Source organism: Canis aureus, chromosome 18 (genome assembly GCF_053574225.1).
Source record: "Canis aureus isolate CA01 chromosome 18, VMU_Caureus_v.1.0, whole genome shotgun sequence".
Taxonomy (NCBI): Eukaryota; Metazoa; Chordata; class Mammalia; order Carnivora; family Canidae; genus Canis; species Canis aureus.
In genome coordinates, this window is record NC_135628.1 from 59,754,821 (window position 1) to 59,771,487 (window position 16,667).

At 38.3% G+C, this 16,667-nt stretch overlaps 1 protein-coding gene across 1 annotated transcript; it reads right to left on the reverse strand.

Annotated features, from left to right (window-relative positions):
* Positions 1-14,104: 14,104 nt before the first annotated feature.
* LOC144289199 (olfactory receptor 2L2-like) lies at positions 14,105-15,043 on the reverse strand. The gene has a single exon (XM_077857435.1). It carries the CDS (start codon positions 15,041-15,043, stop codon positions 14,105-14,107), a length of 939 nt encoding a protein of 312 aa, XP_077713561.1.
* Positions 15,044-16,667: the final 1,624 nt, after the last annotated feature.

Consider the following 16,667-nt stretch of genomic DNA (forward strand, 5'->3'; position numbering starts at 1 on the left):
GCTTTTACAGAAGCCTGGGTCTGATGCAAACCCTTCCCTTATTTTGGATTCCACTGAAAAAGAAGCTTTTCAGAACATTTGTTAAATAGGCTAGAGTACCACACCCAAATGTGGAATATGTTCTCTCCAAATCCAAAGAGATTCATCTGTTATCCTACACTAAATATTAGATAGAAAACCAGTTAAAATATCGTTGAAAAAAGAGAGGACATAATACAATACAATAACTAAAGCTGGTATATATATATATACAGAACACTCAAAAACACAACTTGCACATTCTTCTCAGATGCACATGGGACATTTTGCAGAATTGATCTTATTTCATCCTTCACTGGAGAGTCTGACGACTGATTCCTAAAAGATCTACTGCTTGAGTCCATAGGCAGACATGCCTGGTACTTGAGTCCATGGCGGATATATCTGGAGCCTGGGTCCATGGGGGACAGTCTAGAGTCTGGCCTCCAATGGCATGCCTGAGGCTTGCTTGGGTCCTCAGGAAAGGTCCTGGAGCCTTGGTCTATATGGCCCTATTTGGTGTTGGGTACAACTTGTGGACTGGAGCCAGGGTTCACGAAGTCTGTCTGGAACCTGGGCCTACAGGAATTTGTCTGGGAGCCTGGGACATTGGGGCCCTCCTGGAGACTGAGTTTTCAGGGAGTGGCTTGGGGCCTGGGGCTGTGTGGGCCAGCTTGGTGCTAGACTCCACTGGGGTCAATCTGGCACTAAAGTCCACTGAAACGTGATTTGAGCCTAGGTTCAAGACAGAAAACATGATATCTGGAACTTTAGGGACAGTCCTGATAACAAGACCTAGTTGGGTGGGTCTGGCTTTGGGGTCTATTGAGGGGGTAGTATGTAGAACTTGAATCTGCTGGGGCTGATCAGTACTGAGATCCAGTGGAATCAACTTTCTATCTCAGTTCATGCGGGTAAACTTGGAGCAAAGATCTATGGGGACCAGCTGAAATGTTGTTTCGTAGGACCTGGCCTGACACTGGGGCAGACCTAGAGCCCAATTCCCTTGAAGCCAGACTGTCATGGGCGTCTACTATAGGAGATTGGAGCCTGAAATCTTAAGGGGATCCCTGTGGCATAATTTTGTGGAACCAAATTGGTATCTGAATCTGCTGGGCTTGGCTTGGAACTAGGTCTTGGTGACAGATTGATGCCTGGGTTTGTGAGACAGGCTGGAGGCTGGGGCTTCAGGAGACCATATCCTATCCCCTGGCATTGAGGTTTACTGAGGTGGGCCTGATGCTGGGGTCCACAGTGAAGTCGGAAGTCTAATTCATTCTTTTTTCTTCTCCTGTTTCTTTCTTTTTTTCCTCTATCTTTCTCAGCACTATGCTACAGGCACTTCGAGATGGGGTAATGTAGGTACAGTGAAACTTTTTCCTATCCTTTTCACTGCATATTTTCTCTTTTCTGTGTACCACCTTTCAGAATCCAGATGGATTCTGAAACTCTCATAAATTTGTGTGTGTGTGGCTATCAAATTAATGTTTCCATGAGGAGATGAGGCCTGAGACTTTTTTAATTTAAATTCAATTAGCCAACATATAGTACGCCATTATTCTCAAATGTAGTGTTCAACAAGTGAGACATCATATCCCTCCATTTTGTTGATGTCATTCTCTAATAATTTATTGTTATTATTATTTTGTATCACACTTTAACATTTATCCTTGAAACTTCTAACTATATTTATCTTAATGTTTTCATTAGACTCTTCCATAAAATTAATTAATTGGGGAGTTTGAAGACAGCAGAGTGGGAGGGTCCTGAGATCACCTCTTCCACAGACACATTAAGGCAAAAAACTACACCTATATGACTAAATCTGAAAATGACCTGACAATTAACAAAGCTGACCTTCCACAGCTAGTCATAGATGAAAGCTACATCAGAAATTGTAGTGTGATGGTGGGGGTGGGGGTGTGCCTGGGTGGCTCAGTCATTTAAGCATCTGCCTTAGGCTCAGGGCATGGTCCCAGTGACTCTGTGTCTGGCTTCCTGCTCAGCAGAGAACCTGCTTCTCCCTCTACTACTGCCTCTCCTCCTGCTCATGGTCCCTCCCTCTCTCTCTCTCTCTCTCTCTTGTTCTCTTTTTATCTCAAATAAATAAAATAATTTTTAAAATGGTAGGAGGGGTGAAGACATAGTTCGGAACCAGATACCCAGCATGACTAACTACATTTGGGAAGGACATCACAAGCATCAAGAAGCCAGAGCATCAGACCCCACACTAGGAACCCACTGGGGATCTGCTTTGGGAAGATGAGTCCCTACAATATCTGGTCTTAAAAACAAGCAGAGCTAAATTCTGGGAGCTCTAAAACTCAGTGAGGCTTAACTCTGCTAGGTTTAAAGGTCAATGTACTTAACTCCAAGAAAGCTACAGGACAATAGAAAAGAGTCTATACCTTTAAAGAGCTAGCATACTAAATAACTCATCTGGGAAACAGCACAAAAGAAGCAGTTTTCAAAGTGCTTGGGGTAAACATGAATATTTATTGACTAATCTTAGAACGTGTGGCAGAAGGACAGAGTTCTGCAGGAAAGTTATCCAGAACCAATGGGGTTAATTTGTACCATTTCTCTTCCACTACATCAGCCTAGATAACAGAACACTTGGGGGAGTCAGCACTAACACTCCCCATCCACCTTGCTAATGCCAAGTGCCTAATCTCTCTATTCCCCCTCACATCTAACCAAGATAGGCATTCTCTCAAAGCACGTCCTGCTCCACCACATCCTGCAGATAGGTCTATCCAGATCTGCACTACAAAGTGACTGCTGCTCTGGGGGATTTGGGTGGGTAGTAAATAAACACATTCATCAGCTGTGTGACCCCTTAGTGGTTGTGCAGGAAGCATGCTTTGTCCTTTGTTGTGTCTGCAACTGTGAGATAGAATAATTACAGTTAGGCTAGATGCCTGCCTCACTCTCCAAGAGGCCTGTAGCAGCCTCAGAAAGACATCTCTATACCACAAGAACCAAATTATTCCTGATGCATCCACAGAAGAAAGGTGGATCTTTGCAGTTGGCTGGGCTGAAAGCAATCATTGCTCAGCCACAACAGGAGGGTGCACACAGCCCACACAAAAGATACTCCTGGAACACCTGGTTTCAGTGACTGGGGAGATTGTACTATAGGGTATCATGGGACCAATTCTATAGAAGGTCACTGATTTCAAGAACAGGGAACAAGCCCGAGGGATGCAGCTGATCTATCTAATGCATAGAAACAAACACAAAGAGATATATAAACTGAGGAGATAGATGAGTATATTCCAATGAAAGAACAAGACCAGATTACATTAAAATAGCTAAATAAAATGGAGATAAACAATATATTTGCTAAAGAATTCAAAGTAATGATCATACATCCATTTCTGTATCAGTTAGAAGGATATTGGGTTTGAGGTTGGTGTTGAGGCTAACTACTGTGAATTTCAGTGCTTCAATGAAACCTCCAGTGTGAGGCCTTCTGGTCAGACATCTGTGATTTCATTTTGCTAAAGCATTCACTGTATTCTTGTGGATTTCAGCTTTCTCTAAATTTGTTATGGCTGAATCAAGAAAGAAGGCATATGCATATTTCTACAGAAATTATGACTCCACAAACGATTTTGAGGAGATAAAGAAAGCTGGTATCTTTCAGAGTGCAAAGTGATTTTGTAATGTAAAGAATTATTTTGGGGATGCCTGGGTGGTTCAGTCCTTTAAGCTTCTACCTTTGGCTCACCTCATGACACCAGGATCCTGGGATCAAATTTTACATCAGGCTCCTTGCTGAGCCTGCTTCTCCCTCTCCCTGCCAGTCCCACTCCTTGTGCTCTGTCTCTGAAAAATAAATAAAACCTTCAAAAAATGATTGCTTTGGGTTGAGTCCCATGGATGATTTTCACTGCCTTGTGTTCCTGAACCATGAAACATATATATTAACTTATGAAATAGTTTATCTTGATAAATAAACAACTTACAACTTAAAAAAAAAGTCATAAAGATACTCATTGAACTTGTAGAACAAGTGGATAAACTCAGTGAGAACAACAACAACAAAAAATTCAGGGATACTTGGGTGGCTCAGCAGTTTAATGCCTGCCTTTGGCCCAGGGCATGATCCCAGAGTCCTGGGATCGAGTCCCACATTAGGCTCCCTGCATGGAGCCTGCTTCTCCCTCTGCCTATGTCTCTTCCTCTCTCTCTTTTGTGTCACTCATGAATAAATAAATAAAATCTTTAAAAAATTAATCAGAGCTGAAAAATGCAATAAAAGACATTTCAAAAATGCACTAGAGGAAATAAAAAACAGATTAGAGGGTGTAGATTAACAATTTGGCAATCTTCAAGACAAGGTAATGGAAAACAAATAAGTTGAACATCAAAAAGACAAAAAAAACAACGAATAATAAAAAATTATAATAACTTAAGGGGACACAGTGAGTGACATCAAGTGTAGTAACACTCACCTTATAAAGATCTCAGAAGGAGAGAAGAGAGGAAACAGAAATAATAGCTGGCTTTGGGACGCCTGGGTGGTTCAGTGGTTGAATGTCTGCCTTTGGCTCAGGGCGTGATCCTGGAGTTCGGGATCCAGTCCCACATTGGGTTCCTTGCTTCTCCCTCTGCCTGTGTCTCTGCTTCTCTCTCCATGTCTCTCATAAATAAATAAATAAAATCTTCAAAAAAAAGAAATAAGAAATAATAGCTGGCTGAGTAATATATCCTGCCAATTGAAATGACACTGATGAAACTAAATGGTCTTATGCTAAGCAAAATAAGTCAACCAGAGAAAGACAAATATCATTTGCACTCATATGTGGAATTAAGAAACAAAACAGGATATGGGGGAAGACAGGGAAAAATAAAATAAGATGAAATCAGAGAGGGAGACAAATCATAAAAGACTCAACTCTAGGAAACAAACTGAGGGTTGCTGGAGGAGAGGTGAGTGTGGGATGGGGTAACTGGGTGATGGGCATTAGGAGGGCACATGATGTGAAGAGCACATTGTCTTGTATGCAACTGATCAATCACTGAACTCTACCTCTAAAACTGACAATACACCATAAGTTCATTAGTTCAATTTACATGAAATAAAATTTTATAAAAAATGGAATAAGAGATGAAAACTTGGGCAGTCTGGGGAGCTCAGCAGTTTAGCAAGCCTTCAGCCCAGGGCCTGATCCTGGAGACGGGATTGTGACCCACGTCGGGCTCACTGCATGGAGCCTGCTTCTCCATCTGCCTGTGTCTGTGCCTCTCTCTGTCTCTGTGTGTGTGTGTGTGTCTCTCATGAATAAATAAATAAATAAATAATGAATGAATAAATAAATAAATAAATAAATAAATAAATCTTAAAAAAAAGAGATTTGTATTTCCCTGATGGCAAGTGATGCAGAGCATTTTCTCATGTGCTTGTTGGCCATGTCTATGTCTTCCTCTGTGAGATTTCTATTCATGTCTTTTGCCCATTTCATGATTGGATTGTTTGTTTCTTTGCTGTTGAGTTTAATAAGTTCTTTATGGATCTTGGAAACTAGCCCTTTATCTGATACGTCATTTGCAAATACCTTCTCCCATCCTGTAGGTTGTCTTCCAGTTTTGTTGACTGTATCCTTTGCTGTGCAAAAGCTTCTTATCTTGATGAAATCCCAATAGTTCATTTTTGCTTTTGTTTCTCTTGCCTTCATGGATGTATCTTGCAAGAAGTTACTGTGACCAAGTTCAAAAAGGGTGTTGCCTGTGTTCTCCTCTAGGATTTTGATGGAATAGTTTATCTTGATAAATAAATATCTGTATTTATTAAGATCTCACATTAAGATGTCTCACATTAAGATCTTTCATCCATTTTTAGTTTATCTTTGTGTATCTTTGTGTATCATTTGCAAATATCTTCTCCCATCCTGTAGGTTGTCTTCCAGTTTTGTTGACTGTATCCTTTGCTGTGCAAAAGCTTCTTATCTTGATGAAATCCCAATAGTTCATTTTTTCTTTTGTTTCTCTTGCCTTCATGGATGTATCTTGCAAGAAGTTACTGTGGCCAAGTTCAAAAAGGGTGTTGCCTGTGTTCTCCTCTAGGATTTTGATGGAATCTTGTCTCACATTAAGATCTTTCATCCATTTTTAGTTTATCTTTGTGTATGGTGAAAGAGAGTGGTCTAGTTTCATTCTTCTGCATGTGGATGTCCAATTTTCCCAGCACCATTTATTGAAGAGACTGTCTTTTTTTTCCCAATGGATGGTCTTTCCTGCTTTGTCAAATTTTAGTTGACCATAAAGTTGAGGGTCCACTTCTGGATTCTCTATTCTGTTCCATTGATCTATGTGTCAGTTTTTGTGCAAGTACCACGTTGTCTTGATGACCACAGCTTTGTAGTACAACCTGAAATCTAGCATTGTAATGCCCCCAGCTGTGGTTTTCTTTTTTATAATTCCTCTGGCTATTCGGGGTATTTTCTGATTCCACACAAATCTTAAAATAATTTGTCTAACTCTCTGAAGAAAGACCATGGTATTTTGATAGGGATTGCATTATATGTGTAAATTGTCCTGGGTAACATTGACATTTTCACAATATTAATTCTGCCAATCCATGAGCATGGAATATTTTTCCATCTCTTTATGTCTTCCTCAATTTCTTTCAGAAGTGTTCTATAGTTTTTAGGGTATAGATCCTTTCCCTCTTTGGTTAGGTTTATTCTTGGTATCTTATGCTTTTGGGTGCAATTGTAAATGGGATTGACTCCTTAATTTCTCTCTCTTCAGTCTCATTGTTAGTGTTTATTCTTGGTATCTTATGCTTTTGGGTGCAATTGTAAATGGGATTGACTCCTTAATTTCTCTTTCTTCAGTCTCATTGTTAGTGTATAGAAATGCTACTGACTGCTGGGCATTGATTTTGTATCCTGCCACACTGCCAAATTGCTGTCTGAGTTCTAGCAATCTTGGGGTGGAGTCTTTTGGGTTTTCTATGTAGAGTATCATGTCATCAGCAAAGAGGGAGAGTTTAACCTCTTCTTTGCCAATTTGATTCACTTTAATTTCTTTTTGTTTTCTGATTGCTGAGGCTAGGACTTCCAGTACTATGTTGAATAGCAGTGGTGAGAGTGGACATCCCTGTCTTGTTCCTGATCTTAGGGGAAAGGCTCCCAGGGCTTCTCCATTGAGAATGATATTTGCTGTGGGCTTTTCGTAGATGGCTTTTAAGATGTTGAGGAATATTCTCTCTATCCCTACACTCTGAAGAGTTTTGATCAGGAATGGATGCTCTATTTTGTCAAATGCTTTCTCTGCATCTATTGAGAGGATCGTATGGTTCTCTTTTTTTCCTTTGCTGATGTGGTGAATCACATTGATTGTTGTACGAGTGTTGAACCAGCCACACGTTCTGGGGATAAATCCTACTTGGTCATGGTGAATAATCTTCTTAATGTGCTGTTGGATCCTATTGGCTAGTATCTTGTTGAGAATTTTTGCATCCATGTTCATCAGGGATATTGGTCTATAATTCCTCTTTTTGGTGGAGTCTTTCTCTCATTTTTGAATTAAGGTGATTCTGGCCTCATAGAATGAGTTTGTAAGTACTCTATCTCTTTCTACCTTTCAGAACAGCTTTAGTAGAATAGGTATGGTTTCTTCTTTAAACATTTGATAGAATTCCCCTGGGAAGTCATCTGGCCCTGGGCTTTTGTGTCTTGGGAGGTTTTTGATGACTGCTTCAATATCCTCTCTGGTTATTGGCCTGTTCACGTTTTCTATTTCTTCCAGTTCCAGTTTTGGTAGTTTGTGGCTTTCCAGAAATGTGTCCATTTCTTCTAGATTGCCTAATTTATTGGCATATAGTTGTTCATAATATGTTTTTAATATCACTTGTATTTCCTTGGTGTTGGTAGTGATCTCTCCTTTCTCATTCATGATTTCATTAATTTGAGTCTTCTCTCTTCTTTTTAATAAGGCTGGTGAATGTTTTACCACCTCACACCATTGGGAATGGGGAAAATTAACAAGGCAGGAAAGAACAAATGTTGGAGACGATGTGGAGAAAGGGGAACTCTCCTGCACTGTTGGTTGGAATGTGAACTGGTGCAGCCACTCTGGAAAACTGTGCAGAGGTTTCTCAAAGAGTTAAAAATAGATCTGCCCTATGACCCAGCAATTGCACTGCTGGGGATTTACCTCAAAGATTCAGATGCAATGAAACTCCGGGACACCTGCACCCTGATGTTAATAGCAGCAATGTCCACGATAGCCAAGCTGTGGAAGGAGCCTCGGTGTCCACCGAAAGATGAATGGATAAAGATGTGGTTTATGTATACAATGGAATATTACTCAGCCATTAGAAACGACAAATACTCACCATTTGCTTCGATGTGGATGGTACTGGAGGGTATTATGCTGAGTGAAATAAGTCAATCGGAGAAGGACAAACATTATATGGTCTCATTCATTTGGGGAATATAAAAAATAGTGAAAGGGAATAAAGGGGAAAGAAGAAAAAATGAGTGGGGAATATCAGAAAGGGAGACAGAACATGAGAGACTCCTAACTCTGGGAAATGAACAAGGGGTGGTAGAAAGGGAGGTGGGCGGGGTGTGGGGGTGACTGGGTGACGGGCACTGAGGGGAGCACTTGATGGGATGAGCACTGGGTGTTATGCTGTATGTTGACAAATTGAACACTAATAAAAAATAAATTTATAAAAAATTAATAAATTAAAAAAAGAGAGATGAAAACTTCCCTAATATAGGTAAAAAGACAGGAATCCAGGCCCACAAAGAACAGAGAACTCCTAAGATGAATCCAAAAAGGTGTACACCAAAACACATAATGATTAAAGTTGTGGGATGCCTGGGTGGCTCAGCGTTCATCTCAGGTTGTGATCCCAAAGTCCCTGGATCAAGTCATGCATCAGGCTCTTTGCACGGAGCCTGCACCTCCCTTTGTGATGTCTCTTCCTCTTTCTCTCTGTTTCTCTCATGAATAAATAAAGTCTTTAAAACTAAATAAATAAAGTGGTAAAAATAAAAATAAAGACAGAATCTTAAAATACAGGAGGAGAGAAAATGGTTACATACAATGAAAATTATAAGGCTATCAGATGAACATTTTTTCCTAAAAACGAAAAACAAAAAACTTTACAGTTCATAGGGATTGGCATGATACATTCAAACTGTTGAAAGAAATACCCTACAGCCAAGAATACTCTACCTGGCAATGTTATTATTCAGCATAGAAAAAGAGAGAAATAGTTTTCCAGACAAAAAAAAGTTAATGGAGTTTATCACCACTAGACCCGTATTACAGGAAATGTTAAATTGATTTTTTAATAGAAATAAAAGACCTCGAGTAGAAGTTAGAAAAGTATGAAAAGAAAAAAAATCACAGGAAAAGCATATTATAAAGGTAGGAGATTAATATTTATAAAGCCAGTATAGAGGTTAAAATGCAAATGTAAAAAATCAACTATGTATAGAAAAAATTAGTCAAAGCACATAGAAATTAAAAGGAGGTAAACTATGACAGCATATGCATAAAATGTGGAGTTAGCAGTAAAACATGCTCTTTTAGAATGTCTTTGAACTTAAACAACCAACTTAATATAGGCTGCAATACACAGAATATGTTATATATGAACCTAAATGCAACCATACACACACACACACACACACACACTGTAATAGGTATACAAAGGCAAAAGAGAAAGAATCTAAGCATTACACTAAAGAAAGCCTTGAAACCACAAGGAAGACAGTGAGGATGAAAATATAATGTTCAGAAATAGAGCAGGGTATGGGAAACAGCAGAGTAAAGGGGCTGGTTGCTAGCAGTGGAAACACTGTGTCCCTTTATCTGGAGGGAAGGGAGTGGTATTTACAGAACTAAGAGAGCTGCCCATAGGGGTTATGACCTTGGTGAAGGAATGCAATCATTCTTCAAACCCATCCTGGTAAGAGCAAGATCATAAATACTCTTCCCTCTTCCTTCTAATATGCAGGTGCCTCTCATAGATCAAGTATAGCAGGAAGTCAGAATACAAGGGAATTGGGGTGATATAGTCTGGATAGTGGTCCACACAGGCCAGGAGAGAGTAGGGTCAAACAGACTAACCAGCACAGATCTCATGGCAGTGACCCATAGCATCTAGGTGCTTCTTGTCCCAAGGCCACTGCAGGAGATCTATCGATGAGCTGTGAAGCAGAAGTAATGTGCCTTCCTTTTCAATCCAGAGAATTAAGATTGCTGTTCTTCCAGTTTTGCATGCTAAACTCTCAGAGCTGCCCTTGACTCCTCTATCTCACAACCTCTATCTCATAATCTTCAACAAATCATGCTATCTCACAACCTCTATCTCATAATCTTCAACAAATCATGCCAGCTTACCTTTGAGTTATGTCCAGAATTGGACCACATCTCCTTACCTGATACATCCCACCTCACTTCAAACTTCCACCATTTCTCACTTAGACTATTGCAAGACTTTTCTAATTGGCCTAGAAGACTTGCCTATGGTGCTCTCTGACTGTGTCTTCTATCACTCTTTCAACCACACTAGCCTCATCAGCGTCGCTTGAACGTGCTGGGCCCACTTCTATTCCCAAAGTCTTTTTTTTTTCTTTTGTATGAAAAAAATTTCCCTAAATGTACTGTTATTCTTTACTCATTAATGTCTCTGCTCAAAAGCTCCCTATTCAGAGATGCTTCCCCTGAAGATGATATATACAAAAGGCATCCTTCTCTATCTTTCTTCCCTGCTTTATTTTTCATTATCACTTATCAACATGTTACATATTCTTTATTATATCTAATGTTACCCAGTCAGAATGTAAGCTCCATGAAAGCACTGATTTTCTTTTTTTCACTGCTTTAACTCCAGTGTCTAACATATAGTAGGTTCTCAAAAAAATATTTCTTGAACAAATGAGCAAACATGGTCTCCAATGTCATACCCACATGAACATAAATGAAGAAATTCTGATGCTCTTTCATAGTTTAACAATAACAAAATCATTAAAATGTCACCACAAAACCATTGTCTTCTACCATGATTTTCTCTACTCAATCTTAGAGGATAGTGAGGCATGCTCAAAAACTGTTGAAAAAAAAAGCAAGCCTTTGACCAATTGTTCATGTTCTATAGGGATTTTAGTTTTCAAGATATTCCATGTGTAAACCTGTATGCCTTTGATTTTCTATGTGCAAGTTGTAAAATTGGTGATTACCAAAAATTTCAGCTAATGTCTTCTGGTGAGATGACTGCCATAGTTATTTCCATGTCCAACTGCCTTAACTCAGAGAACCATCTGAAAAATATTTGTCTTCAAATGCCTCCTGTCCCCTGCTTGCTCAGATGTCATGTCCATTTTACATTTGTACCATTTCAGAGTCTCTGGGCACCTGAAATGGTTGTTACTTTGTATCTTTCATAAAAGCTTCATTTTCTATATCCTATCCCCATGGAGTTCTAGTTTCCATCTTAAAATAATTTATTCAGTTACAAAAGTTTATTTTCATATTAATGTGGTTGATTTTTAATATTCTATTTATTTATAGAAGACATTAAGGTTGTTCTACAACAAAGTATATGCATGTAGGAGAGCTATTAAAGTAGAAGAAGAAAATGAAAGTCATGAATATGAGAATGAAGAAACATGAAAGAAACATGATTTCATTTGGATTTAATCATAATTATTCTGAATGGTCATGTACTTAGTTATTTTAAATAATTATTTCCTCTTACAAGATTGTCATATTGTGTAAAGGTGCTTCCCCAACAAGAGTGGGACACAGACATGTAGTCTAAAGTGCAAGATGAGTGCCTTCCTGATCCAACTCTTTGGTGTGAATTCCACCAGGTTAAAATGCTTATTTTTTTCTCCTTTCCCCTTTATTCCATTTCACTAATGAGTGGGAAATATCAGAAAGGGAGACAGAACATTAAAGACTCTTAACTCTGGGAAACGAACTAGGGGTGTGGTGGAAGGGGAGGTGGGCGGGGGGTGGGGGTGACTGGGTGACGGGCACTGAGGTGGGCACTTGCCGGGATGAGCACTGGGTGTTATTCTATATGTTGGCAAATTGAACACCAATAAAAGATAAATTTATAAAAATAAAAAATGCTCATTTACATGAGTTATGTATAAAAATAAAACTTTTAAAACTGTCAAACATAAATAACATGCTTTATGAACACATATTATTCAATAGAAACTCTTCAGCTAGCACTGTCTTCCTTCATTGAGTATTTCTTCCCTCTTCCTAGTGTCATCTTCTAAATACAATCTTATCTGTGGACTCCCTTTGGAGTACCAGAGTGTTACAGCATCATTAACAGGGTGGTGAGAACCCATGATAGTAACCATTAAATGACACAGTCTGCTTATTTGAGATGGATTAAATATAATTCTTATCCTTCACTTAAGTGGTATTTTTACTCAATTTCAATGGAAACTTTCAGGGCCCTTCTCTGTACCAGATTCTCTCATCTCATTCTCTCTAGCAATTATGAAGGGGCCATGGTTAATATTGTTGGCACAATTGAAGTTTGACATAGATTTTAAGTTTTCCAAAACTCAGCTTTGTATCTCTGTAATACAATGTCCAATGGATGGCTTCTGAAATAATTAAGGGATAAGTTGTTAGGTCGTTACCTCTCCTTCTGAGTGTTTCCTATTGATTGAAAAACTGCTTTTCTGTTATTTCAGTCATTTTAAAAAATAAAATATAATAAGTTCCTAGTGTGACAGCTATATATTGTATTTTCAATTTTTGATATATATCAATACTTTGGAAACATCTATAATACCTCCTGCTTAAAATTTTAATTGTTAAAATATTTTCAAGCATTAATATTTTTATATAATAAACCTATCTTTTTATTTTTACTTTTTTAAATCAAATTATATAATTTTATTTTTTAATAATAAATTTATTTTTTATTGGTGTTCAATTTGCCAACATACAGAATAACACCCAGTGCTCATCCTGTAAAGTGCCCCCCTCAGTGCCCACCCACCACCCAGTCACCCCCACTCCCCGCCCACCACCCCTTCCACCACCCCTAGTTCGTTTCCCAGAGTTAGGAGTCTTCCATGTTTTGTCTCACTTTCTGATATTTCCTACCCATTTCTTCTCCCTTCCCCTCTATTCCCTTTCACTATTCTTTATATTCCCCAAATGAATGAAACCATATAATGTTTGTTTTTACTCTGTGTGCTCAATGTTTTTAAATCATGAACTATTCCAAACACAAAATTTATTCTCTATTATCTTAAAAATAATATTAGTTTTTGCTAGCTACTTTAACTCATTCTATTACATACATTATAATGACATCAGGAAACTTTACAATCAGTAAATTACTTTGCATTACAAGTCTAGAAAATTAGGTCAATAATTAGATCAGTGGCTCATAACCCTTGGCAAACATGGCAAGCACTAACTGGTCTGCCAGTCAGATTCTTGAGCCCAATTTAACAGTTTACAATTCTGCTAATCTGATATGGGCACAAAAGTAGTATATTTTATGAAGTCAGTAGATGATTCTAACACAAGTCATCAGAAAACCACTCTTGGGAAGCACTGACATAGAGTGAAGACTATTTTCACAGGAGTAAGAAAAATTCAGAGTCCTGTTAGAGCAAAACAACACTGGTAAATTTATCTGATTCTTGATGATTTATCATTGTGTCCGTTAATTTATTTTAACCGGGAATTATCCTGAAGTATCTCTGTGCTAGGTGAATTTCTTTTTTTTTTTTCTTTTTCAACCAGGGATGCAAAAACTGGCCTTTCTTTCATGGGATCAACCTGAAACTTTTGGAAATACTAACTTGCACACTACCATCAATTATAAATCATGAAGAAAATTAATGTGCACAGTTCCCTTTCCTTCATCAGCACACCATCTAGGACAATTAGAAAGAAATTCTAAGATGGAAAGAGGAAAGGATAAACATTTTTTTCCTGCAGATAAACTCAGTAAAATGAATTGACTTTTCCAAGATCTTGAAGGGATTATTTTTTTAACTGGCAAAATACCCCTTTGCTGGTGCATCCCTATTTTGTCTATGACTGATATTGGGATTTCTATCATTTACTTTGAGGACTGATACCTCCCCATTAACTTTTTCAGTGCACTTAGAACATCCTTGTTCCTGAGACTATAGGCAAGAGGGTTTAGGAGTGGAGTGAGGACAGTTCCAAATAGAAAGAGACCCTGATTCAACTTTGGAGTCTTGGCAGAACCAGGTCTCATGTAGATGCACATACCTGGACCAAAATAGAGACCCACCACACAGAGGTGAGAGGAGCAGGTGGCTAGAGCCTTGTTCCTGCCCTCTGGGGAGTTCATTCGGAGTACAGCAAGGAGTATGAGAACATAGGAAGACAAAATGAGAGATAATGGCAGAAGCAGAACAAGGATGCTTGTTATCACCACTGCCTTCTCATAGGCTGAGATATCCTCACAGACGATCCTAAGCACAGCCATGACTTCGCAGAAGAAGTGGGGAATCTCTCTAGGGTTGCAGATATTAAAATGTAAGGTAAAAACAGTGTGACCCAGAGAAGTAAGTGCCCCTCCAGCCCAAGACATGGCAATCATCCGTAAGCAAACTCTAGGATTGATGATAACTGGGTACCGCAGAGGATCACATATAGCCACATAACGATCAAAGCACATGAGAGTTATAAGGATGCATTCTGCAATGGCCACAGTCAGGGAGAAGAAAATTTGAGTCCCACAAGCCAGGAATGATATGTTCCGCCAACCAGAGAAGAAGTTGGCCACCATCTTGGGGACAATGCTAGAGGTCAAAGTCAAGTCCATTAAGGAGAGCTGACTGAGCAGGAAGTACATGGGGGTGTGGAGATGGGAATACAACCAAATGAGGATGATCAGAAGAGTGTTGCCAGTGAAGGCGGCCATGTAGATCAGAAGAATGAAGGAGACCACGGCTGTGATGTGTTTAAATTCAGGGAAGAAGCCCAGGAGAATGAAGTCTGTGGATTCTGTTTCATTCCTACTTCTCATGGCTCTCTGTAAGAACAGAGTTATTAAAAATGTTATAGAAATGAAGCAGTTTCTCATTAAAATTTAAGAATGATAACAATGGCAAATATAAAACAACTCATCCATAATCACTTGAATCAGTTCTTAATATTTTTCTATACTCCTTATCCATGATTTTTCTTAAAAGATTTTTATTTATTTATTTGAGACAGAGTGAAAGAGAGAGTATGAGCTAGGAAACAGAGAAGCAGACTCCCTGCTAAGCAGGGACCCCCTCCACTCCTGCCCCATAGGTGGGACTCAGGCAGACACTTGACCAACTGAGCCACACAGGCACCTCCTTATCCATGAATTAATGTACTTTTAGAAACCAGAGTGTACATGTTATAATGAAAGAAAAAATGTATGCTTATTTCCAGGTCAGATATCATAGGCTTTATTTGACTTTGGAAAAAAAAAAGTTGCTCATTTAATTTATAGAAGAATTTTTCTGATTCTAAAACACTTCTACTTTACTCAAGTCTTTTGGCTCTGGCCACTATAATTTAAGGAAAAATTGATCATTATGGCTACATCTTGTGTTATAGGCACTTATGATTATTTAAAATTTTAATCTAATTAGCCTTATTTTCCACCCAGAGAAAACACTTACTGTATTCACATGGTCTATAGTAAATTCAGATTATCAGTAAGGGAGAAAGTTTTCTTTCTTTCTTACCTTTTTTTTTAACATTTAATTTATTTATTTGAGAGAGGGGGAAGGGGAACATGAGCAGGGCCAGGATCAGAGGGAGAAGCAGTCTCCATTCTGAGCAGGGAGTCCAATGTAGGACTTGATCCTAGGACCCCAGGATCATCACCTGAGCTGAAGGCGGATGCTTAACTGACTGCGCCGTCCAGGTGCCCCAGAAATTTTTCTTTCTACATGATCTTATAGGGTTCTTTATGTTGTAGAATTCATACTCTTCTTAACCACTAGGTACAGCTATTATACCACTCATGGGTACAGGGAAAATCTTTAGGGCTTCTTTCCCTCACATTTACAATTTTTTTTTCCTTTTTAGACTATCTTAGTTCTATTTAGTCTTCTCCTCTAATACCTTTAAATGTTTTAAATATCTACACAACCTTTGATAAGTTTATTACAAGAGGGAAAATTCTCCTCTTTTTGTATGAGACTCATATGACCTTGTTAAAAATCAGACAATGACAGTACAAAAAAGAGAAACTGTATTCATGAAAAGTTTCCAAAACTATAAAGAAAATAGCAAATTGACCATACTGGTATATAAAAAAATAATCACTCAAATTTAAAATAAGGAAAGACTAACATCAGAATATCTCTAAAGTTGGTTCACCATTTAGAACAGATTAAAGAAAAAAAAAAGTCTATGCCTTTTGCATTAGCAACAAAATTTTGATAAAATTTATTATTAAATCATTATTTTAAAACCATCCTAACAAAATGGTAGTGAAATAAAATACAGTGTCCTATTATCTTATCTTCTTGAAAAACTGTGAAATTTATTTTTTCATGAAATTCTTGAAAATATTATTTTTAAATCGTTAGGCTACTCCTCTCTTCTGGAACCTGTGTGTATGTATGTGTGTAAACATTAACAGTGAAATTCAAGTTTCCTTTGTT